Source organism: Apus apus, chromosome 6 (genome assembly GCF_020740795.1).
Source record: "Apus apus isolate bApuApu2 chromosome 6, bApuApu2.pri.cur, whole genome shotgun sequence".
NCBI classification, from domain to species: domain Eukaryota; kingdom Metazoa; phylum Chordata; class Aves; order Apodiformes; family Apodidae; genus Apus; species Apus apus.
Genome location: NC_067287.1, coordinates 11235435 through 11261766, shown reverse-complemented (window position 1 = coordinate 11261766; position 26332 = coordinate 11235435). Strand labels below are relative to the sequence as shown.

The 26332-nt window shown below is 38.4% G+C and overlaps 1 protein-coding gene across 3 annotated transcripts in view; it reads right to left on the bottom strand.

Moving 5' to 3' along the window:
• Positions 1-26332, bottom strand: part of MYLK (myosin light chain kinase) — a 208426-nt gene that overhangs the window by 46732 nt on the left and 135362 nt on the right. For all 3 annotated transcript variants that reach the window (XM_051623195.1, XM_051623196.1, XM_051623197.1), the window contains 4 exons: positions 25229-26118; positions 15139-15255; positions 12077-12163; positions 469-519 (listed from right to left, as the gene is read on the bottom strand). In XM_051623195.1, coding sequence (XP_051479155.1) covers positions 469-519; positions 12077-12163; positions 15139-15255; positions 25229-26118 — 1145 coding nt within the window. The remainder of the gene's footprint in view (positions 1-468; positions 520-12076; positions 12164-15138; positions 15256-25228; positions 26119-26332) is intronic.

Genomic DNA, 26332 nt, shown 5'->3' with positions numbered 1-26332 from the left:
GCCCCTTTTTGCTTGTTCTTTGAAAAGTGTTTTTGTTTTGAAGTATCTGAAGGAAGGTAGGCTGAGGCACTCAACAGTTTAAAAGCCTGACAAAGTTTTAAGACACTGATGGTGGGTTCGTATAAAGAAACATTCTGGGTAACTTTAAATATAGATAGATTTGCCGAGGAGAGTGCAGACACATCAACAGGTCACCATAATATCAGTTATGAGGAAATGTAGAAGCTATCAACTTCTCTGTGGTAGCTACTCATGCAGAGTAAGTCTTAGCACAATGTAACCTTTTGAACAAGTTTGAAAAGTGGACTTTGCTTTCCTAAAGCACAGAATTTCATACTCACCATTTAATTACATATGCAAAGAAATTCAGTAGATGAACAGCTGTAGTTAGAAATGTGGTGCATGTTCTTTAAAACTGTATTTTTAAAAATTATTTATTCCTACAGGATGACACATGCAAGAAATTACCTGCTTTTGGAGGAGTCTTTGGAGCTGGTTTCTTCTTAACTGTTGCTTCACCTAGAGAAAAGCAAAACAAATCTGAAGCTCATTCAAAAGCAAAGTTTGAAAGGTTCCAGCTGAACTGCAAAGCCTACATCCACAGCAATGCTTTGTTGGCAGTTGGAAAACTAATATGTTCTTTCAGAATATCAAACCCAAGAATTAAAAATATATTTAAAACCACTTTTATTATCCTGAATGACAATACTTTTAAAAGAATCAAAGCAATGTGTGCAAGGATGTGTAACAATCTGCTACGCATCTCCCATACTCTGTCATGCTCCATTCTTTATAGCAGTTTAACTGGGCTGAAAACATCAGGCCAAGATCCATGTCATCATGAATTTCTGCTTAAATTTCCAGCATAATCAATGCTGAGTGAGGCAATTTAAAACCAGGGCAGTTACTACCACATACTTCTCCTTACACCACTTGTGAGCTAGCAGGGAAACAGCGATACACAGGCAGCAAACACTCCTGTCACCCCGCTGCCTCATGCTCTTCCCCAGACAGGGACAACTGTGTGTTCTGTCCACAAAAGAAACACTCAAACCAGAATTTGAAACCTGGGCACATAAATATTGGGAGGACAACACCTTGTGAACATCAGGTAGAAAGAAAGTAGAGAAGACAGGTAGGTAGAAAATAACTATTAAATATTTTTCACAAAACGAGAACTAGGAGCCACCCAATTAAATTTCCAGGCAGCAGGCATAAGAGAAACAAAAGAAGTATTTTTGAATATAGCATGCATGAAGAGGTTCAAAAGGACAAAATCACAGAAGTTAGTTCTAGTGGTGGCCATTAAATATAACAGTCTGAATGCCTTCAAACCACTGAATTCCAGAAGTGGAGAGGTTCATTCCTTTTAGAGCACTCTTTTTATCTGCTGTCCTAAGCAACCTTGTCAGAGGATGGCCTCTGCTATGAAAGGATATTTCTTATTTTCTTGTGCTCAGTAGGCAGCTTGATTGAAGTAGTCAGGCTTTCAAGATGTTATTGCCTCCAATGGAGGCAGTATCTGCTAAGTGCTTTTGAATATCTGGCATGTATACATAGGTGCCTAGTCGTAGCCATAACAATCTCAGAAGTTTTCAATTTTTGGGCCCATTGTTTACTTTAGTTATTTCAAAATAGCAGGACACTGAGCAGCTAAAAGTATCCTCAAAAAATCCACCAAACCCATAAAGAGAGTCTTTTATTTTAACTCCCTTTGCTACAGCAAAGTACAAGCTTTTCATGCTACCCAGGGACCCCATCACCTGATGCCCCATGAATAGGGAACCATGAGCTGTGAAGTCTCTGTGGAAGTCTAATGTTGTATCTCAAGCAACAGGTAGATGTGAAGGTTGATCTGAAGTTTTAGAGATAGTAATTTATCTGCTATAGGCTGTTAAAAGACCAAGTGCTATAATAAATATGTAATGGCTTAGCTTTCAGCACCAGTGTTTATTCAGTTCATTCAGGGGAATATTTCACTATGCACTCAATGTAGAAGTTGTTGCCACCTTCTGTTTGCAAACTTCTATTTCAGAGTACTTTTCTCTTGAAGGATGCTTAGCTTTTATATATCATGTCTTTATAGATACTGTTGGAACCAGAAACACAATAATGCAGAGGCAGGATATTCTTGCAGTACTTTTGACTGAGTCAAAAATGAATAGTTGGATATGTCTGAAGAAAGCCTTACTTCTATTACTGTCAACTCAACAGAACTAGTTAAAAGTTTAGAGTTTATGAGGTGTTTATCCTGGTATAACTGGACTACCAGGGCATGAGCTAGATATCTGTTCTGCCATGTCTTTCATGTGGGCTTGACCCTGTTTAAATGGAGACTTCCTAAGAGCACTACTGCTCACTAAAGTGACCCACTACTTTTTGGGCCAAAAATGGAGTGACATGTACCCTGACTGCTGTAGTAAGTGAAAGGAAATATGTTTCCACCTCCTCTTTCCTGCCCAACCTGCATGAGCAACAAGTGATGTTTTCTAAGCAGCTTTTGTCTTTGCCATTTTATGGTCTCACAATTGAGCTGAAACTCATTTATTTCAGGCTGTAGTCACAGTTGCATGGATCAATTTACTTATATGATCAGGTGTTAGTTGGAAGGCTGATAGACTTTAGCCCATCAGCTGCTGTTAAACATCCCTATCAAGTGAAATAACCCAGTAGTTATTCATTGGATGCATAATCTCATGCAAACTAACTTAATTATATGATTTAAAAACCTATAAATATGGGGGGGTGTAGGGGTGGTGGTGAGGTGAGTATGCTATATTTCACACCAGATTCTCTCCTCTTTTCTGAACTGAGAATGAGATAGCTGTTGGGTGTTTCCTCAGAACTAGAGTGGCTTTTAATACTAAGCTCAAGCAATGACATAACTTTGATTACTTCCAGTGCTCCATTAACCCTGATATGAGCAAAGAGCACCAGTGATGAGGAGAAAGCACCATTTGTCAAGTGCCATCTTGGGTTGCAGATACTATTGCCATTTTTCAGAAATGCCACTGCAGACAAATAGAAAGGAAAGCAAATTACTGAATACAGCATGATTTCCACTCAGCTATCACCTCTTGGCCTACACTGTGTATTTGCTGCAGTACTTTGGTTAACAAGCAAGGTGCTGGTGGTGTCATCACACTCTCCAAATGTTCATGTTTCACTCTGACTCTTAATATCTCATATTTATTTTTTTTTTCCTCCTGGCTGTCAATGTCATTCTCTGCCTTTTCACAATACCTGCACAGAATGGATATCTACATACTCAGAAACCCCTCTCACTTTTCTCTGCCTACTATCAGGCAACCTGAGTTCATCATCAAAGGGACCCCAATAAGATAGTTTCTTCATTCACAAGTACAGTCAGTGACATTCAATTCATCATTATTAAAGAACAATGTTTCTATACAGGCTAGGATATATAATGAACCATCAGTTATTACATTTACCTTGTAAGGGGAATAAATGCATGGAATAAATGCCCTGGAATAACTAAGGGCTCTGCTTAAGGCAGTTTAAAAGGCTCATACCTCAATGAGGTTTTTCCACAGCAGCAAAGTGAAGAACATGAACTCATCACCTCATTCACCTAGGGTACCACTTTCCAGATGTAAATACAACATTTTTGTTTAATTTTTAGTTTTTACCCACCAGGACATTACATTCACTTAACTGAGGATATACAGACTGTCACTGGACTTCATCAAACCGTGTAGATTGCAAAGGGTTGCTGGGAGGTCTAGCTGAGTATCCTGTTTTGCAGACACAAATAGCCCTGAGCAGAAATGAAAAGCAGTGTGGAAGGGGATAAGGGCAAAGATGTGGCTCTGGGTTTGTGAAGCTGACTGCTGTGGGCTAGAGGTGTACACTCCACTGTTCTTAGATCTTCCTGCAGAATACTAGCTCATCTCAAGCATGTTTTTGAAGCACAACTTTTGTTTCAAAAGCTGCTGGAGACAGTGAAAAAAAATCTAATAAAATTACCCAAAGTTTACAAGGTTAGGTTATTGTTTTCATTAAAATATTTAAGCCTCTTGGCAATGTTAGTTCAAGTCTGCCTCTGCAAAGGCAGTTTGTCTTTCTTTTGATATTTACGTTGAAACAGGCTGAAGCTGAAAGCCAGCCTGGAAGAAAAAGCACATAATATTATAAATGTATAATCCATAAATGTAGCTGCCTTCTAGAAACAACTTAATGTAAACATTACAAGACTGGTATTTACATAACTTTATAGGCAGGTTTGCCTCTTCAAGAGCTTGTGTCTGGGGAGGGGGAACAACATAAACTACAAAAAGGCAAGATCTCCTGTAAGCTGATGACTGTGGGACATTTGGTTGTGCTGTTCTTTGCCCTGATGTTGAATTCGTGAGAGCAGATATGTTCAGAAGCCTCTGTCTTTTCTGTTTCCCTTTTTTGGAATTTTACTAAAAATAGGCATAGCCCTCCCCTGAAATGGTTCTCTGCACAACTTGCTTTCATAAAGCATGAAATAAAACTCTCACAGTCTGAAAAAATAATAAATCAGTACTCAAGAGAGCATTTCCAATCAGACCACAATTCTTACTGTCTTCTTTGAGGGACATACCTAAAATTAAGTGCATCTGTCCTATAGTGGTGGATTTCAGTACCTGGTAAACAAGTAGACTAAATACCTAACTCCATTAACATAAGGAGCAAGACATTTTCCTGCTTCTGTCTGCTTGTGAAATAGCCTCATTTGAGCCTGGGATAGGCAAAAGGCTAATGACATACTCTAATGCTGTAGTCATAGGAAATAATTTTCCCCTCATGCAAAACTTTTCAAGATTTCATTTTCTGAAAGGAACTAAACTGTTTCAGTTTTTATCAGCATTTCCTGTAAGAAAAAAACTGAAAAGAATTAATGTCTGTAACATAGATATCTTGGTAGCAAAATCCAGATTAAAATCTCTGCTCCTTGTTCTCCATCTCACTTGATTGCTTTAGACATGCACAATGTGACATTGTGAAGTCACTCTCTCACAGGTAAATGAATTGCACTGTAGCCTCCTTCAGACCTTTCTGAGGATAGATATCAGGGTCTCAATCAAAGGTGAGTGTTGACTGTAAAGCTTCAATTCTCAATGCTATGCTAGAAAGCATAGAGTGACTAGAAGTACATAAAAAAATAAAACACTTGCTCTTGTGGTCAAGGCAAGGGATTATTGAATTCCATCCTTGCTTCTGTGACAGACTTCCTTGATGGTACAAACACTCATCACAGGTATTACTTAGCACGGACAAGATGAAACAGAAGAAAGATAATGGCTACAATTGTAGTAGAGAAAGACAGCACATCATTACTTACCAATGTATTCATACATTCATGAACCTATGCTACGTGCTACAGATTAAAATGACAGTGACAATGCACTAGCACCAGTGGCCTGAACACTTCATCAAGGTTTGAAAGCTAAAACAATTCTGCTTCATTGCTTCTCAGAGAGTAAATTCCTTATACTATTTCCAAATGACTGTTCATTATCCAAATACTTTAAAATAGAAAGTAATTTTGGCTTAAATTTGATGACAAACAGAAATTAGAAAACTAAATGCCACAGAAGTCAGTTATTTGAGTTTGCATGTTTCAAAACAGTTTTTAATAGCTTTTTTCTTTTTTTCCTTACAAACAACTATCATTCTGTTGCAATGTCCCATATTTAGTTTCTAAATCATGCAGAGATTGTCCTCTAATTGAAAAACAAACAAACAAACAAAAATACTATAAAAAACCCAAACAATCTCCTCCTTCTTAAAAACTAAAATCCAGGAAATGCTCACTCTTGCATTCTGTCAAGAGAGAGCTGACATACACTAGCACACTCTAGCTTCAATAATGCAATGTAGTACCCTGAAATTAACTCAGTACTTTAAAGCAGCTCAGCTGGAGGAAGAAACAATTCCACAGCAGTTTCATAGCATGATGTTTCAGCAATTTCTGTAATTAAAGAAAATTTGAGAAGTGCAAAAGAGACCCAGTACCAGAGTTTACAAACAAACCAGGTCAATTGGATTCCACTAAAATCTCTGGTGGCAGCAAGAAAACAATATTAATTTCTCAAGTACAGATTCAGTTTTCCTATTTCTTATGTCCTGCAAAACCAGCTACGGATGCTAAAATGCTGTGCACACTTGTGTAGGAACAGCAAACTAAGTAGGCTACTAGACTGCTACCCTGTCTATTACTAAGTAGGAAAATACTGACTGTACATTTGGATATTTAGGAGCTCCAGATTATTTCAGTGAGAAAAACTAGGGGTTATGTGCTTTTCCACATTAATTAAACCAATGGATTTAGGTCCCTGTTTTACAGAGAGGAAACTTTGGTCGATGCTTCTGTTACATGCCTCAGATCTGCAATTCCTAGTCAATGACTTAACTGGGAATGAACGGTGCATGGCATCTCTTCAGTTCAAGGCCACGTTGCAAAGACTGTATTCATTTTTCTCTGCATGAGACAGTCAATAAACATTTCCATCTTTTTTAGTCAACATACAGCTATGTAGCATGGACTGTATGAAAAACACATGGAAAATACTGTTCTGTGCCAACATTAACTCAGAAAATGTCAATATGGTGTTAGCTGTAAAGTAACCTGGCAGAGATTCAAAATGCATACCTGGCACTAACTAAACAGTGCTGAACTGGGCATCAAGGAGAAGAGATTTACAGAACAAATTCATGTTTCTCCATTGCTCTCTTTATATGTACAGTAACTGATTCTTCTTCTCAGCTGTGGAGGCAACCAACCTTCAGAGCCACAAAGTCAAATTCTTCATGGCCTTTTACTTCAGCTAGTTTGGTTGGCCTTGTGCCACAGCTATTTACCCTTGGACCCTAGTCCTGAGGAATGAAGTCAGCACCTTCCATTCTTCAGATTTTCAGAGAAATAGTGCCTACATCTGAAAAATAGCTCATGACAATTTTATTTACACATAGTAAAAGAGAAAGTTTAAGCTTCTCATATAAAAAAAGAAAAAAGATTATTTGTTTTTCTTTGAAAAAGTTTGGTAAGAAACATTTCCAGCAATTTAACTTATATGGTTCCAACACACTAATTACTTGCACTCACTGTGCAGATGATGTCTCTTGGCTCTTGCAGAAGCCAGGAGTGGAGCAGCATGGACCTTCTGGGAAATGAATGGGATTGAGAAAGCTGGCTTGAAAATAGCCTCCTTGACCCTTAAAAGCATCTCAGACTATCTGAGGGACTGAAGAGGACAGCAGCACCAGTCAACAGATCACAGCTGCTAGACAGAGATCTTATTTCTGCAATTAAAAGAACATTTCTCTCCTGATCATTTGCTTCCTTAGTAACTGAGTTATTCCCTTAGAAAGTGGCAGGGCTTATACTGAGGAGAAAACAATCTGGCATGAAAGGAAGATTTTGAAACCTTTTATGTTCATCAGTGCCAAATTCCATATTATATTGATAGGATGGAAATCACAAAAAATGTGAATTGTTTACTGATTTAGTTGTATATTATCTAAACCGGACATATCAAGTTTAATATTTTAATGACATTTTCTTAAAATGCTGCTTGTAGACTTGGATTCTCTGAAAAGATTGTTTATTGAAGAGTAAATAACAGAACTGCGTGCTAATCACTTGGCTATGGACTCATAATTTTTCCATGGTAATTAAAATCCTTAGAATCCAACCCACCATGGAAAAGAATACATAAAATGACAAGGAGTCCTGTCTGGCTTATCCACACTGTGCCATGCTGCTTTAGAGATGCCACTGCTCAGCCTTGCATTCAACTACCAACAATATTGAGAATCAGATCTGGGAAGATAACAGTGCAGCCTTCCAGAGGATTTGATCTGGACAGTGTCAGGGGCAACATTTTATTAACAACTGTCAGTGAGAGAATGCATCGCTATTTAACTAAAAATGTGTTGGACAGGAATTCAAACATATTTTATATAGTAGCAGATATAAAACATTTAGATCAGTAAGATACCAAATACTGCTATGTAATATATTTTGGGCTGCTTGAAGGTGTGTGGAGGAAGTTCTTTTCTTTGAAGCAAGTTTATTTTGAACTGAGCAAGAGAATTTACACTGGTGCCATCAAACTCTGTGCTGGGTTATTCCTTCAGTGTATGTGGTTTAGAAACAAGAACAGTGGGTTTAACAAATGTTTTACACAGATGAGGGAATCCAGGATATCCTGTTAGGTTTTATACCACTGATTATGACAGGTGATAGTTGCCATTTCTTAATATTTACTGGAAGTGGTGCTGTGAATTAGCCCTACAAAAACCAGTGGGCATTTCTTTCCAAACAGTTTAATCCAATGCTTAGATTTAGGAGGGTTATTTTCTAAAGCATTAAAGCCAATTCTTTTCTCAGTAGCAATGATTGGGATAAAGTTTCTTCCTACTATAGTAAAGTTATGTGGCTCTGCTCAGCCCTGCTGAAGTTTAAGAAACAGCACCTAACTGTTTTAATATTCGTTTTCCCCAGTGCCTCTTGAAAAAACCACAAACTTTGAAGAAAATATCTCCCTTTTGGAAAACTCATGTTTCAAGTAAATTTGGGGGATATCAGTTTAAAAAATATATATTCTATTTTAGATGCAACATGCAGACTACTCACAAGACTGAGGATCAAGTAACTTGGGTTCTAGGCCTGCACATGAATGTGTCATCTTGGCTCAATTGCTCAAGCTATTATTTACTCCTGCTTTGGTCCTCAGTGTAAAACACATTAAGAAAGGCAAAATTTTAATAAGTTTGGAGTACGAATAGATTTTTTTAAAAAGATAATATTTATTTATAGATAATCAAATTCTTATTTACTCTTAAAAATCGCAAGCAGCACTTTGATTTTTTGTACAGTCTGTTGGGTGAAAAACATTTATTTAATAGGAACTGGAGACGTCGCAGGTAGCTTGGGTAATTTAAATAAGCAATTCCCTTTAAGACTAATTTGAAGGAACTTCTAATTTCAATGGGAATTGGGTGCCCAAATCCCTTTACAGCAGATGCTTTCAAAGCTCCCTAGAGAAATGTTCAAGTGGTGAGAATTTTTAGCTTAGTACTTCTGCTGCAGGGTTATGTCAAACTAGAAGATCCTCATATTATCCGCTGATTGTTCTGGCATAGTGTGGAGTGTGCAGTATGATAAATAATACAAGGTTCCAATTTTCCACTGCCTCTTCTAGTCTTTTATATCTGCACGGAAGAAACCTAGCACGTTATTATTCTGACTCAGTAGCATTTCACATCCACCTAGCAAAGACACAAGTACCTAAGCCTAAGTCATTATAGTCAAGCATGAACCAATTCCAACATTAAAAAAAGAGGTGTCCTTCCTCCATTCTTCCTCAGAATTGATTTCATTCACATTCTACATTTCTGTTTGTTATGCTCAGAAACATGATTATCTATTCTATTTATCACTACAGAGTTGCATTCTATAGAATCATAATTCTTACTTAATTCTGGTGAAAGAATATTAATTGTAAGCAAAAAAAACCCACAACAAAACATCATAATTTTCCTAATTTACTAACGTGGGAGCAATCTTTCTGCACGTAAGCACTTCAAGCAGAGATACTGTTAAACATTAAATGCTAGAAAGCTGCCTTCATAGTGTTTTTCTGAGAGTAACTGCTTATTCAAAAGAGGTAGTCACTGAACTTTTACTTACTCTTGGATTTCTGTACCTTACAAAACCCAAGCTTCCAGTAATAAACTACCATTGTCAGAATGAGCAGGCAAATAACAGTGAGACAAATTCTACAGATTAACATACTGAAAACATTCATTCTCTTTCACAAAAAGAAGTGTATTGATCTCTGCTTTCAGGAGCTAAAAGTTAATTACTTTCCTGAAGGTTTCTACTAGGGCAAAAAAATGAGGATCGCTTATAATTTATATGTAGAGAGAACAAGCTGACATAGCTGCTAGCCATGAAATTTGACTTGCACCTTCTTACAGAAAATATGGATTTTTTCCCCTGAGAAGTACTTCTAAAAATGACAGAGAGTATATTGCTTCTGCACCCCATACAGAGCATACCATTGTGACTGAATTCATTAGTCAAAATTCAGAGTTTGTTCAACGGGATTCTTAGAAATGCTTGTTCTCTGTTTCTTCAATATTCCTTATACTCTACTTGCCATTAGGACTGTTGAGAAGAGACTAGAAGAGACCAAACTAAAGATCTATCTCCTATTTGACTGGGACATCTTCACAGTCATTCTTTCCTAACTTTCTTTTTTGAGAGAAATACAGTAAAGATACACAAATATCTGACTTGTTAAGCCTATTCTCTTTCAAGTAAGGAACATTAAAATCTCTGTGTCTGAAAGGGATTTCAGTTTAAATTGAAACTGTGAAGTCTGCCTCAGTCAGTTTTGTATATTTCACCCCTGAAAAATGTACAAATATAATACTCATTTCAGACAGACAAATACCCACAGTCCTCAAAGACAGAAGCTGAGATATTAAAACCCACCTGTGGAATCTCTGCAGCCAAATCCTTTTAAAATTAGATACGTATTTTTCCAAAGTTTTCCAAAAGCTCTTCCAAACCCCAGCTTCCTAACATTCTCTCTGGTTACCTTGATTTTTTCAGTGCAACCGGGAAGATATTTTAAAGGTAATTTGAAAAAAAGAAGAGTTTATGAGAAGTTCAAGAACTTTAAACACTGATACAATAAGCCATGGAGCAACCTTAAGAAAACCATTATTATTGCAACTTTCTTTTTCCAGCAATTTCTGCAGTCAGAGTTGCAGATTATGTTTTGCTACCTATATCCATTTTCCACTAAAATCAACAGCAAGACAAGCAGTGATTTCAGCAGGATGTGGATCAGGTCATAAATCTGCATATTGAAACTGAGTTTTCAACTCACACTTTCTCCTGGGAAAGCTGCAACTGGTAACACTGCTGGGAGGATGAGAGGTGATGTGTGCATTTGTGTGCACATGATTCAAAACACTATCCTGTGGAGTTTAAATGCCTTTAAAACTTTCTTTTCTATTGATGTTGAAGAAAAAATGATTGTTTTAAGTTGATATTATTTACATTATTTGAAGTTCAGGTGCAGAGGTGGAGAATGTCAGTGGGACCCTTCCCACACCCAAATGATTGGCTGGAGGGAAGATTATAATGCTTGGCCAGCAACTCAGAACTAGCTGTAGCCCAGGACGTAGCACTATGCAAGCCAGTGGTTCCAGAAGCACAGCTATTACCCATCATCATCAACACTACAAAACTTAATTGAGTCCTGCTGAAAATGTTCCATGCGGGAAAAGCAGGTTATAGTTTATTTATTTATTGAGTTTTTTCCTTTAAAAGAGAGGTTGATAAAATATTTCACGTCTTTACATCTTATTTAGGAACTCACATGGTGAACATCTTAGACAGACAAGTTTCGAAGTCCAGTGTTTGAGTTAAAGAGGTATTTGTATCCCAGGGACACCTAATTTCAGAAGTAGTAGATGTATGGGGAATTCCTACACTGGCATTATTGTGCTGTCTTTACCATTTAAAGTTTCCTCTTAATCATAAACATGTATGCAAACATAGGAATTTATAGCTGATTTGCCATTTCAGGAAGTATTAAAATAAAGCATTTAGGCTTAAAACAAGGAATGTAAATTTCACCAAAACATTCCCCATAATTGTGGAAATTAAAAGGACAGATTATGCTACAGGACATTTCAGTTGAGGTACCTTACCTACCAGTGGTAAGACAGCACATTGTTTACACAAGACACAACATGACTTGAAGCAAACTACTGGACAATTCCCATGCTTTTTGGGAGAAAGACAAAAATAAATCTGTGTCATGAGCTTATTCCACCATTATGGAAAACTGAAAACAGAGTGGGCTAGGTCTGAATGCAGAGTTTCAGCACTCATTTCTAATTCACAGAAGGTAGAAGTTCATTTCACATGACTTATGTGCAAGGGTTAAAGAAACAGCACAAGCTTCTGATCCTATGTCTGCAAACAGAAGGGAATGACCAGATAATCCCAAAGCACTCTTTTGTTTCCAATGAAAAGGAAATAATTAAAATAATTGTCACTTACTCTCTGTTGGCAGCACAGGGGGAAGTGTGGTCTTAGGTTTCTTGGTCTTCTTCTCAGTAGGCTTTGAGGTCTTTGTGGATGAGACATCTTCAATCAAAAGAAATAATAAAATACAAATCCCATTTAAAAATCAGGAATGAAAAAGCTGCCTATTAGGATCAATTTGGTTTGGATCTTTCTGCAAAGTTGGAGGAAATTGCTGTCTTTCTGGTGTTTAAGAAAGATTTTCTGCACAGACTTGCTGGAGAACATCCCCTTGTAAAAGGAAGAGGGAGCAGAGAGGAAGAAGCCCTCTATGAAACCAGCTGTACAGAGTACCTGAGAAAGCAACTAGACAAGAGGCACCCTCTGATCTGCTAGGTCTATTTTAACTGAATAGAACAAATTACAATGTGCACAAAACTGCTTCATGTAGTGCATGGAAGAGGGAAACAAAGGCATATTTGAAGGATCACTTCATCCAAAAGAATATCTTGCTATTGCCATTCTTCTGTTCCATTGTCTGTGTGATTTATATATATAGATCAAATATTTTGACAAGGGGCATTTCTTCTATGTGTTTAAATCTTTCCAAGAAGATATTATTACACATTGGTTCATTCCTAAAGAAAAATGGCAAAAGTGACACTGCAGTACTCAAGTGCGATGGATCTCATTATCCTCAAGACTGTACAACTCATGTCCAGCAACTACTCAGCACTGCAGGCTCCACTGACAGCTGAGAGTCCATACAAGGTCTCTTCCATGTGAATCCCATATGACATAAACACATATAACGAGAAGGTGCAACTTTTTTTTTCAGGAAGGTTAGCTGAGACAGAGCATGTCATATAAAGGAAATCCTCATGAGCTCCGTGTGTTAGATTGTTTGATCCTGACATTTCTCTTCAGAACAAAGTTTCCAAATCTGCATTATGATCTCAGCAATAGTTGTATCAGTTTATAGCTTTAAATATTTAGCTTTCAGAGGATTTGTGCATGAGAAAGCTGTTTGAATTTTAGTTACCAGAGAAAACATAAATGTTATGGAACCACCTATTTCAGTCACCTATTTGTAGGTGCTAGAGCATGAAAGTTGATCTCTCTAAGTTTCTTAAAAAGTTAACAGGGGAAGACTGAATTTCCTAGCAAGGAATTCAGAGCAAAAGGCTGTACTACATCTGAATTCAGCCACTCGGCTACTACAGATTTATCCCTGAGCTAATTTGAAAACTGAAGTTAAATAGTCCTCCAATCTCATTTGAGACCCTGGGGTCAAAAGGAATAAAATAATCTGATATTTATTTGTTGAGTCTAAATATCAGCATCTAGGATGCTGACAGCAGCCTGAGTAGAAGGGAGAAATTTTTATTGTTGTTTTATATCACAATTCTAATTTAAACATAAAAATAATCCCCTCTGCCAGTCACAGGCATGGGTTATCAAATGAACTCTCTCTTAAATAGCTGGAGCTTAGTTTGGTGCCATTCCTCTAAAACCTCTTTCCAGCCACTGAAAGCAGCATGACAGTAAAGAATGGGAAAGTCAGATGAGGCAGCCAGTATCAAGGTAAGAATATGGTCATTCTGCTGACCAATATTACATGAGCAGTTAGCTCCTAATGCCATGGGTACAGACAGCTGATGTAACACCACTCACCTTGTTATGCAAGGGATATGTCATAAGCTGACAGCCTCCCATGGTCAAGACTTTGCAAGCCAAAGTCAACATCCAGCCTCCTAAAACATGCAGAGCTCAGGAGGAAATTGGAAGTGGGAAATACACTAAGGAAGGCTTCAGAAAGAAAAGCAACTACTTGAAGGGGATCAGAAGACAAAGGAGGAGCTGAGACATTTAACAGATGCTCGGGCAGCTCTGAAGAACTACTGTGTGCTGAGCACTTGATGATCTCATCCTGTAACGTTCTGCATCTGTGGTAGTTAAGGTGATCCAGGAACTAGATTTTGCTTAAAGCCTCCTCTTCATAGTCTTTGAACTTCAGCATTGGTAAAATGTGTTACTTTAAATTACAGAAATAGAAGCAATAGCTTATCAAATATCTAAGCCTGACTACATTGTGACCATAGTATCATGGAAGGTGCCATTACAGGAACCAATATAATTAGCTGTAATTACCTGTTTAATTAATTCCTTTTCCAGGTACATGAAGACTGATCCTTACTGAGGGAGCTACAGGATCATGTTCTTAACTTGTGTCATGCTGCATTAGGAAAATAAAAAATAGTTTTCTTTTCTAGACCTCCTGACCCAACTACCACATCTGCACCACAGTTGTGAAAGCCAAGTGCCCAAGATCTGTGTTACTGGGTTTTTTGTTTAGTTTTGTGTTCTTTTTAGTTACAATGAAAATTATTCAAAGATGAGATCACCAGAAAGTGAGCTTATAATAAGCACATTTGATAACTTCAAGCCCATGGCAGTTTAAAAAGTCTGTGCTCTCAAACTCATGACAAAATATTTGCCCAAGGCCAAGACTACTTGGCGAGAGTACAGTGTCGTCAGCATGACAGAGGCTGAAAACTGGTACCTCAGTCAGCAAATAATCTGTTTTCTAAGACTATGACATACATGGCATTTGAGGGCTAATTTGCTTATTTTTTTCATTTACACTAGAAAAAAACCACAGCAAAACAAACAAACAAAAACATTACCAAATGTCATTGAATGCAAAACATTGAAAAGTTCTAGACTGAGAAATGTGCCATACATAGTCCTGAGACAGACTGGTACCCAGGTTCACACACTGAATTCCTACATTTGTGTAGCTCAGAAGCAAATCTTCACAGGTTCAACGTATTATTTTAAAATCCTTCTAGAAGCAGAGGAGGCAGCAGAACATACATTATTCCACAAAGCAGCCAGAGCCTTTGGCTCTGTATTGTCTCTCTGCTCATTCCCCTGAATGGTAGACCTTGAACTACATATTAATCAAAAAGTGCAGGAGGAAAGAGTGTAGAGTTATTTTTTTGTGTATATGGTTCATAAAGGTTGTTTTTGGGAAATAAAGGGAGGAAGAAGGAAGTTCTAAGGAAGGGTTTTCCTATTACCAGAAAAGTACTTACCTTCTACCACCACTTTGCAAGCACATTCAGCTTTTCCTGCTGCATTCTCAGCTATGCATTTGTATTCGCCCCCATCTTCAGGCATGGCCTTCTCAATGGTAAGTGAACACAGTGTCCCTAATACAAAGGAAAGAGACCAAATGGATGTTATGTTGCAGTTCACAAAAACCTTAATGCTATTCAGGAAGAGAATGCACCAAATGATCAAATCCTTTACTATAGCTGATCTTCACTGTTAGAAAAAGATGTTTTTCCTTGAAAATTCAATATCAGAATGGGAACCTTATTAATGCTAAATAAAATAAAAACACATTAATACATAATGGAATTTTTTGCTGTTCCCTAAGATACACAAAGTTTTTCCTACAGCCCTACAAGAGGTTAATGGATGAGGGTAGAGAAGACCCAGAGAAGAATCTCTGCTGCTGTGGTCTTACAGCAGGGATATGAAGTCTTCACTCTAATAATCTTCTTCCAAAAGAGCAGCAGTGTAAGACTGTAAATAAGAGGGCTTCTGTCAAGTGACCATCTGCACTGTTTGATTCAGCATTATCTCTAGCACTCCCATGAGCATCCGTGTGTGAAAGTAGAACGGCAGCTTAGCGCCCGAGTTGAAAAATGACAGAGAGTAATTTTATTTTTGCTTTAATTTCTCAGAGAACAAGTGTCTGATATTGCAAAATGTCTGCTAAAAAGTCCGATACATCAGTGACAATCAAATTTGTCACTGCAACAAATCCATCCCTTTTCAAACAAAAAACCAAAGTTTGACTTCATTGAGTTGCAGAAACAGGATGCGACATAAGCTCTGTAGTAACCAAGGGAAGCTTGGTATGACCCCAGGGAAATAGATTTCCTCTTAAAAAATAAAACTCTGTGAACCAAACCAGAAGCTGTTCCCAGATGGGGGATAAGGAGAATCGTGGTTTACCTCATTCCTTATACTCACTTGCATTGCTTGGAACAACAAAGTACTTTGTAGTACATTGCAGGCTTTCCCCTTCTAAATATCCCTCATTAAGTGATGGTGAAGTGTGGGCTTACTTTCCCCTTCCCCTACTGGAAAGCCTGGTCTGTCTTTAAACACAGCCTGAGACACTGTACAGTTCCACTCGTTGCTGTTAGCTTGCCCAGAATGACTCCACTCTCTATTTCAGCTGTGGTGTTACCTTCTTCCCTTCCTCCATTTACCTTTTGCACAGTCTGTCCTAATTAATAGCAAGACTGGATAGATGATCTTTTTTACATGTTTCTCCTGTGTCCTGAGATGTAAGGAAATACCCTGGCATCTCTTGCTATTTTGCTCTCTATGTGAACTGGAGACTGCGTTCCAGAGTGCCTGATCCCAGGCTCCCCACCAAATATATCCCTTGTGATGTGGGAGATGGCACAGGTGACACTGGTCCTTAAAGAGGACCTTCAAAGGTCCTTGAAAAGAACTCACCTCTAACAGAAGAACTTTGAGAATTTACTGGCTCCCCTTGGAGACTAGACCTCATTTCTGACAGGGCAATTACGCTTTTGGCATTCAGATTTTCCCTCATTGTAAAACTGGGTGGTTATTAAAAATATCCAAATGGTTCCCAACAAATTTGGTTTGCCCAACACAAGCAAGGGTTAGAAAAAGATACATTTTCCCTACTTCCTCATCTTCACAAAATCAAGAACCTCTAAATAATGACATCTTTCCCCCTGAGAAACAGTGTAAAAAGTATTTCAGAAGAGAACTGACCTCTCACTCACATGTGCTGTGCTCAGCCAACCACAGGGTGAAAGGAAAAGCCACGTGCCTGCCCTGAGGCCACCCAGCTTCATGAGTCAGGCTGAGCCAAAAATGTCATGAGCTCCATGAAAATGAGTTCCATTCCAAATGGAGGAGGGACACTAGAAAAGTATTCTTGCAGGCATCTAACAAATATAAATTAATGTGTCTGCTGTTTAAAGAGACAACTGGAGAGCAACCCAAAGATAACTTCCAGTCTAAGAATTTACATGAATCTATAGAAGATGATAAGAAAAGATCACACATTAGAACTTAAAAATGCAATTGCAAAAGCACATAAACTATGGAACAAAGACACGTACGTGTGAAAGAGATCTCTGGCCACCTTAGTGACAGAAGGAGTCAGGCTTGTAATGATAACTGGATCATCAAGGGACTGGAACAAAGCAGCATTTACTTCAGTGTGTGCTGGAGCTTTCTACCTGCTCAAAAGCCTGTCTTCACCTTCAGGCTAATCAGCTCATTTAAGACTAATGTCATACAGGGTCATTCCTCATCCCTCATACTGTTGAAGTGCTGTCCATACAGCTTGCTGCAGCAACAGAAGTTAACATCTCAGGAGAAACACCTCCTTATGCAGATTATACAAACAGAAACATCCCACCCTAACAATAAGTCATTCACTGCCATTATAGTAAAATCTAGAAGCAAATCCTAGGGTTTTCTCATGACAGTCCTCAGCTTGCCACATGTATTCAGTGCTCTGTTAATTTTGCTTTTAGAATCTAGCCCTGGCCAGGCTGCATGGCAGGGGTCTGATTGAAGCTGTATTTGGCTTATTCCATGCACTGAAAGCAGAGTCCTCATCAACTAATGTCAGTCTTACCCATTCCAAAAGAATACTTATGTGTTGACTTTAATGAAGTTATTTTGTGAGAAGAGGATGAAGGAAATCTGTTTTTTTCAAGGGCTGCATCCTTTTTCTCCTGGCTTACACCTCCTGCAGCAATAATCCATATCCTGTTTCCCTCCACTTCTTCATACTCCCCAGCAACTACACTGGAGGAGCACACACAAAGTATATGGGGATTGCTGGGCTTGTTGCTACCACCAGATATAGTGGTGATATTCTGCCCTCAGTGGAAGAGTGAAGGGGAAATAAGACAACTTGGGTTGTTCTCCTTTATTTAGTCACTAGTTTTCATGAAACTGTGGACTACTAGGACTAAGTGTGAAATCGTCCACTGGTTCAAAAAAGCATTGGCAAGGCTGGACCAGGAGTGTAAGGGGTGGCTGAGAGAGCACATGGCTGTAGAAACCTCCTTTTCTTAGAAAACAAACCTTTGCCCCCTCCCCAAAAAGACAAAATTTATGAGATTTCATAAGGACAGGAAACTCTCCAATAGGCCTATGCCCTGTGATCTAGAGCTACAGTCAATTCCCGGGGCTAGAAGGCCAAATGCATTTCAATGAAGTATGTGGTATTTCCTCTGCAAAAACCTTTCATGACCTGCAACAGGCTTATTTTCTCATAACTGCAAGAAAGCCCAGACTGATCACTCCAGTTGGATATTCTGAATCCTGGCACTTCATAAATCCCAGTCAACTAAAAGAATTTGCTATCAGTTTTGTCCCCCCATCCCTCTGGGTTGTTTTTTTTGTTTGGTTGGATTTGGGTTTTTTTTGTTGTATTTTTTAGGAACCAGCCCATGTACAGTCTTTAAAACATTTTCAGTATAGGCAGGATTGGAGTAAACATGAGCACAGGGATCTTCTACTTAGCCATGGAACTGGTGCAGCTCTAGAGAAGACCTTAACAGCTACAGAAGCAGACAGTTTACTGGAGGCTCTGGTTTATATACACAAAGCCTCTCCCTTGCATTTTGAGCTATTAAAGGATTTTTGGACTTACTCAAAAATAGTGCAAGCCAGTTTAAAATATCTCTAGGCTTCTGCATTCTTTCCATGAAACTCTGAAGAAAGTCAACTTCAGATATAAAACAAACACACAAACCAACAAAAAACAGCTCCTGATTCTAATTCTCCACACTGGCATCCAGATGGCCAATCTCTCGACTCCCATCTAGGATACAGACTGAATTTTATGTATTTCTTATTTGTATCCCCTTGGATAAAGAAGAACTATGAAGTATTTAGGCATTATCAATATATATTAGGCCATGAGAAATTGTGCCTAAGAGCCATGACTTGTTAGAGAACTCATTGGCCCATTGGTGTTAATTTTTTAATAAATCACATACTGTCTGGGAAAGCAGAAATGCATGCTAGTATCACAGTCATGTTTAAAAATGGCAAGTGGGTTGACTTGGAAAATATTGACTACAGTTACAATGACAACAGGCAAAGTAGTGAGAAAACTCACATGAGTTTCAGAGAAGAAAAATTGTCAAATGTAGTTATTGCTAATTGATAGAACTGTAAAGGAAGGTAAGAAACCTAATTTCACTATTCATGAAATCACACATTTAACTGGCAAATGTATCTGTGTAAAGGTAATGTTCTTAGTCTTTACTAAAATATTAGTGTTATCTCACATTTTTCTGCTTGTAATTAATGCTATATTACTATAATTGTGACATTCATGCCAGGAAGAGTTAGAGCTGCCAAAATAAAGATCTCATGAAGAAGCTGGCAATAGGAAATCATCCCTTGGTATGTTGCTGGTGGACTTCCTAGTGATCAGACTGGGACCAAAGTGACTAGCTATTTTAATGTGTAATGTAGAAGTATTAATAAATGAATTTTGATAAACTTACAGATTACAGTAAGCGTGTTGGAAAGGGAAAGGACAAAAAGAAAGAGAAAACAAGGCAGCCCTCATAATCAATCTCATTTACTTGTTAAGCTGAGTCCCATTCACTCAGAGAAAATGGGCTTTAAGGTAGTGAAATGTAAGCATCCGTGGATAGAAGGGATGCTCTGTTTTCAGAAGGTTTAGAAGTTTAATACAGAAGTAACAAACATTAGCTCCACTACTGGAGGTAGAAAAAGGACCAATGACCTCCAGCAAGCACAGCAATAGGCAGGTGACCTCCATCTCACTGGTGCTGATACCAACCTACAGTTCTGCTGCCTGTTTTCTAAATAGGATAATAAACCAACAAACAGCAACTGAAGGTGAAGTATTCAAAATAAAACAAAACTACCCCAAGCCTTCAAGGGCTGAATAAAGTGCATCATGGAGAGAAAATTGATTAGAACTTGAGCTGTCAAGTTTCAAAAATAAACAGATAGAGAGGTATCTTGATTACAGAGTCAAAGCCATTTTATCAAGTAAAAATGGGATCTTCAGCTTTGCAGAGAAAGGAAACAAGTGTATGGAAGAAGAACCTAGATAAATTTATATTAGAAATAAGACATTTTTTCATTTCTTAATTTAAAAATAAAACACTTAGGGCATTGAAATTAATTACTAGTGATTATAGCAAATGTCTCCCTTTTGCTGCATTTAAACTTACACTGGATGTGTTTCTGGAAGAAGGAAGATTCAGACACAAAGGACAGTACTGAGAGAAATATTGTGGAATGTGACAAAGATGGAATTGTGTCAGAACTGATGCTCAGACGATCTCCCCAGCCTTAAACTTTCTGAAGAACCTTTTTTTAAGCTGCAGACTCCATCTACTTTGAGCAGTATGTAGAGTTGTGCTTATTACACACCAAATTCTTATTCGAAGTTAAGTTAGACTGACAGACAAAGGCTTGCACAATGGGTAGGAAGATTTAGGAGTTATGTTAAGTCACAAGAAAGTTGTTAAGGTCTTACTGCTAACAAGATTACCAATTCTTTATGCTGCCAAGACACTTAAAAAAAAAAAAAAAAAGAAAAGAAAAAAAAGAGCAGTCTTGCCAGTTTCTAAACCTCTTTGACTGTCGTCTTCTAGAAGAACTTTTGTAACCATGCAAAAATTTTCTATCTGGATTTTGTATCCCATAGTCACACAGCAGGACACTAGCACAGGGCACTGCTGTGCCAAGTACTATACAAATGTAATCCAAAATGGTTCCTGCTCTAAAGAGTTCACCGTGTGAGGAAGTTTGTTCTACTCAGTCCTTATATGTCTCACTCCACTCTAGTGTCTGCTAGGACCTTCTTAAAAACTTTTATTCCAAAAAAACCCAACCCTGTAACTTCAAAAAAGGAACTCTCTCATATTAAAATCAAGTGCCTCTTAACCATAAACCACCTAACTTGCCCCTATAAATGCATAATGCTTTAATTTATGAGTATCCTCTTTTGTTTGTTTGTTACAGTTACTGTTTATTTTGAGATTTCACAGGGAAAACCACATTTATATCTATCCCATGAATGTGGATAACCATGATGTCACAAGTGTTTAAAAGAAGAAAAATATAAAATTAAACCATTAATAAACTCCTACCAGGTCAGACGTTTATAAAAGAAAAATGGTGTAAAAGCTCATTTTGTCATGAAAATGATACTTTAAGCAACACAACACTCATGCCAATCAACTGAAAGAATACTGGTTGGGGAATTATTTAAAGAAATGGAGAAACTAGTAGTTCATGATTGCAAGGGAAAACAAAGCAGTATTAATAGTTGAAATTTAAAATGGAAGGAATGAGATTGATTTTAGCTATGTTGTGATTGTGACATTCAGTATCATGCTGCTCAGATTCTGACTTCCAATTTAACCCTGGAATAACAGAATACATTGCAAATCCTAAATTAAGTGCTTGATACAGCATAAGCCTGAAGATGAAGGTCTTTTTTTGGAGAAAGATTTAATTTTTCCTCTGCCAAGACCTTACCAGTCAGTGCTTATTTTGATCATGGTGCTTGAATTCAGGCTTCTCTGATGGTACAGAAGTGTGGCTAACACCCTCCCTTCTCTTACATGCCAATGGCTAACTTGCCTTGGACCAGCAATGTAGCATTAACCTCTCTAAACACAGAGGACACATGTAAATAGACTTGTTTCTAACAGGTAAAGGGCCTTACTAGCAGCCAGGATAAATATGCCAACGAAAGTTACTTTGAATGAGTGACTAGTTAGCTTGACTATCCCGTGAACTTGTTACACACAAAAGTATACTTTTAAGTCTTCCCTTCCTGGCCAAATATGCCACTTGTTTTATCAGGCACCAAATGTGATGTATTTATCTTTACTTTATTTGGCACCAGGATATCAGCAAACTGCCATCTCTTTTTGCTTTCTGGCAATGACAGAGAGACTTAATTTCATGTCCAAAAGACAAATACCTGGCATTCTGCAGATTCGTGTGTTACATTACACAGTTTGTGGGCCAGTGGCCCATGCTAACTAAGATGGGCTTGTATCACAACAAGAAGCAGATAGCCATGTCTCACTCTAGGTAGAGAATTTTCCAGTATCCAACTCACTAAGAACAAATAAGCCATTACTCTGTGAGACACCTCTGGCAAATTTTCCTTACGTGAGAACCACTGGTCATTTCCAAACATCAAGGCAGCACACAACCTGTTGGTGAAATGGCTAAGAACGGACCCACTCTACCTACTTCCACAGTGGATTTTGTTTCTGAACACAGGATGAGCAAGGTCACACCAAAGAAATAAAAAAATGGCTTTGCAAGATCTAAGCCCATTAATGTGAGCTGGATCCTTTTGCTCTGCCTTCCTCTCCTTCCCCACAGATCCAACCTTCTTTCAGCTGAGGATGACCCTAGGGGATTATCTCCAGAGCCCATTAAATTCTGCTCCAAGGTTGGCCAAAGGCCCTGCTGCTGGAGGACATGATACCTGTGGGTGTAACAAAGTTGCCTTTTCAGTGTTGGGGGCAAAAGATGGAATCTGAAATTTTGGCACTGGGCTGCTGAGTACTGCATCCAGTTTTACTGTTGTTCTCTCCCTTTAAAGTGGCCCCAAACTCTTACTGTGATACTAATCCATACAGTTTCTTTATTGAACAGTACTTCCTGATATTCATCCTTAATTCACTATTTCCCAGTTCTAGTCTGTAGCTCTAATTATCCCTCTCTTCCCTTGGTTCCTTCAACCATCGATGTGTTCCTAATTAGGAGAAAAGAGAAAAGTTACTCTCTAAGAAAACTGGAACTAACTTGAATTAAGTTTCATGCATACCTAGTTAGTTACTTAACAGTTGGCATTAAAGCATTTCACAGTGGAAGAGCAGCAACACATTGTTTTCCAAGTGCCAAAGGTAGCAGGTACTGTCAGGGAAAACCCTAAACTGACCATCATGCAATGCATCCCCTCCGTGTACCAGGGGGTAAGTAATAAGTTTAAAAAAATTGTCCTAATCCTCACTCCATTTTTTTCCATTAAAGGAGAAAACTGTAGCATTTACTTCCCCATGTAAGATTTCTTTCTAAGATCCTCTACAAATATGTGCAAAAGAAAGCACAACTTTGAAGCAGCAATAATACTAACTACCTAAGCATGAAACTAGTGTAATAATGCAGGTACAATTAAAACATAAAGGCCATTTCTTCAGTCCCTGCAAGAAGCTGTCCTGAAACTGGATTCCTTATCCAGTCATGCCCTTTGTTCCTTACTTCAATGGAAAATACTGCTGAAGTGTGACATCCTGACAAAACGCCAGCTCTGGGGTGTTAAGACCAAGAGTATCATCTAGGCCAGACAAACTGGATGGAACAAGTCACATGCCCTACTCAGACAAGTAGTAGAGCATTTCTGTACATGAAGTTCACTTCACTGTATACACAACTACACTGGATTTTCAGCTCCACAGTACCATTTTATAAAGTGAGTAGCAGTTGAGGGATTGTAACAGTCAATTACTCTGATTATTTCAGTCAAGAAAACAGCTTTCTGCAGCACCACAACACCAAAGCTTTGGGACTTCGGAAGGCTACACCATAGCTCAGAAGCTTTAACACAATGTTTCTCTGATGTGCTTTGATAGGAGACATGAAACTTTGAGATGCAAAATTTCTTTTCACTCTGAGCAACTCTGAGAAAACCCTTGAAATCTTCCTTCTAGTGTAAGGCTGATCAAATTGCAGTGTCCACCTTCCTGATCCTCTCAGTCCTTCTTACAAGGATGGCATTTTCATCAGTCAACCTTTTCCCATACAAAAGTTGTACTGCACATGACAGTTACCCCTGTTCTATACAGTACCCTCTGGTGAAAATCATCCTGTACTAATAAATACTTTTTTATGCTACTTCAGAACAGGCCAGACACAACACACCTGCTACCATTTCACTCTCTCCATCTACTCGCTTTGGTATCCCCTTAATGTAGTGCCCAGGTTCCTTTTTTCCCCCCTATCTGAAGGTAATGTTGTTTCTGAGTGCAACCACTTTAAAGGAATCATTATGTTTCAGTCCTTGGAATTCTGCACAAAGATTCACTTGTTGTGGTGAACTATTGTGAATCTTCATTTGGCTCTCTTTTATTTAATAACACTGGAAATAGTCTGGATTAAAGAAAGATTCACAATTATGAGTGCAGATTCATGTCAAGCTGTAACTCTTCCTGTGAACACGAACATTTTACTACAACTTCCAGGACAGTGTCATTCTCCATATAATTCTCTCAGTGTTTTATGAAAAAAAAAATGAAGAAAATAAGTTTTGGATTTTTTTTATATAATTTATCCTCCCAGTTTTTGTCCCAAGGAAAGTATATTTTGTTTAGATACAATATTAACTTTCATACAAAGCCAGTCAGAATGTGGAATATAAAGAAATCACTCAATTTAACAAGAGTGAGTGTTCTCTCTAAGGACTTCTATCAAACCCTGCACTGTTTTGAAATGAGTTGGAAGTTGCCAAGCCAGTGAGGTTCAAATATTTCAGTGTCTGTAAAAGCATCAGAAGCATCTGTGGTGGACCATTAATTACACTGCAAATCAATTCTTAGCTCTGATCCTAACTATGTAGCTTGAAGTTGTGCTGTTTTCTCTCTATAACAAAACCCCTCTTTGCTTCTGTGTTTCTTATTGCAATAGAAAGCCTGAAATATTAAACATACAGAAAAAAGAATTTAAAATTTGTAAATTAACAATAATATTATTCTGTTTTCCATGTTCTAAATCCTTTAAGTTCAGCTTAAATAAACATCATGACCAGCTCCTTAAACAGCATTAGCAACGTAAACAACATTTAAAAATGCAAGAAGTTCAACTTCATAAAAATTACATTTGCAGGCTGTTAAAGGAGAATCTGCAAGAAACATCAAACACTACTATTCCTTGTGTACCTCACTGAAATAACAAGAAAGCTGCATCTGGAAACAGTTACTGGCACAGGACTTAAATAAAGAATTGCGTTACCTTTAATGAACTAAATATTATTAATCAAGAGTCATATATAACAGTGTGCCATCCAGCTGGCTTGTATTGAAATGTATTTACCTTCTTGGGAGATGACAATGGACTTTGATGATTTGATGGCTTTGCTGTCTAGAGTCCAGGTGACAGCTGCAGGGGGATCAGAGGAAATCCGACATTGTAAGACCAATTTTTCACCATCTACTACTTGAGCATCCTGAAGCTTCTCTGTAAAGGAAGGTGCTGTTGCTTTGCTTGCTGGTGGCTTGCTTGCTGGTGCTTTGTTTTCAGCTTTTTTCCCAATTATCCCGCCATCCACCACTGCACACCCATGTTCACAGTTTCTGTCGTTCTTCTCTTCTTTTTTCACTGCTGGTTTGGCAACAGGGGCTTGAGAATTTGGGGTCGCATTCTGGGCTTCAGAGTTAGCCCGGGCGTTGGGTGCTGGGGTGCCAGTGCTGCCATTCTCTGCAGGTGGCTTTTTCTTTGAGCCCAGCACAGATCTGAAATCTGTAACAGCTGGCTTAGGTGGTGGCACCTTCTCTGGCAAGGGGGTTTTTGGGGTGCCTTTCTTGGCTAGCACAGAGCGGAAGTCCACCTGCTGAGGAGCATGAACTTTCCTTTCCTCCTCTGACAAGGTCTTGGGTTTGACCTGCCGCTGCAGGTTTGCTCGGAAGTCCATTTGCTCGGCTGGGATTTCTTTCAGATCCTCCTCAGAAAAACTTTTGGTGCTGACTTTCTTGCCTAAAATGTCACGGAAATCAAGTTGCTCAGCTTCCTGCTGCCTCAGGCTCTCCTCTGTGTGTTCCCGAGTTTCCACTCGCCTCTTCAGCACACCTCGGACGTCTTCCTGCTCTTCCTCAGCTGCTCTGGTTTCACTGCTGTTCTTTTTGAAGCCACTTGTTCTACCAAATGTTAGTTTACCATGATCTCCACCATCTCTTTGCTCTCCAGAGCTGGCTGATTCCCTCCCACTATGATCCAAAAAAGAAAAGAAAGAGAGAGCCAGGAAAGGGGCTGGTTTAAAAATGTCAGGGAACAATCTCAGAGCAGGAACAAAACGTGTTTACAGAAGGGGAGGTTGATTAGAGGAGCACACTCCATTAGTTTATTGCATCAATGATGACTTCAGGAGCCATATAAGGGCACAAACAAAAAAGATCTTCTCTACTCTGGCTTGGTACGATG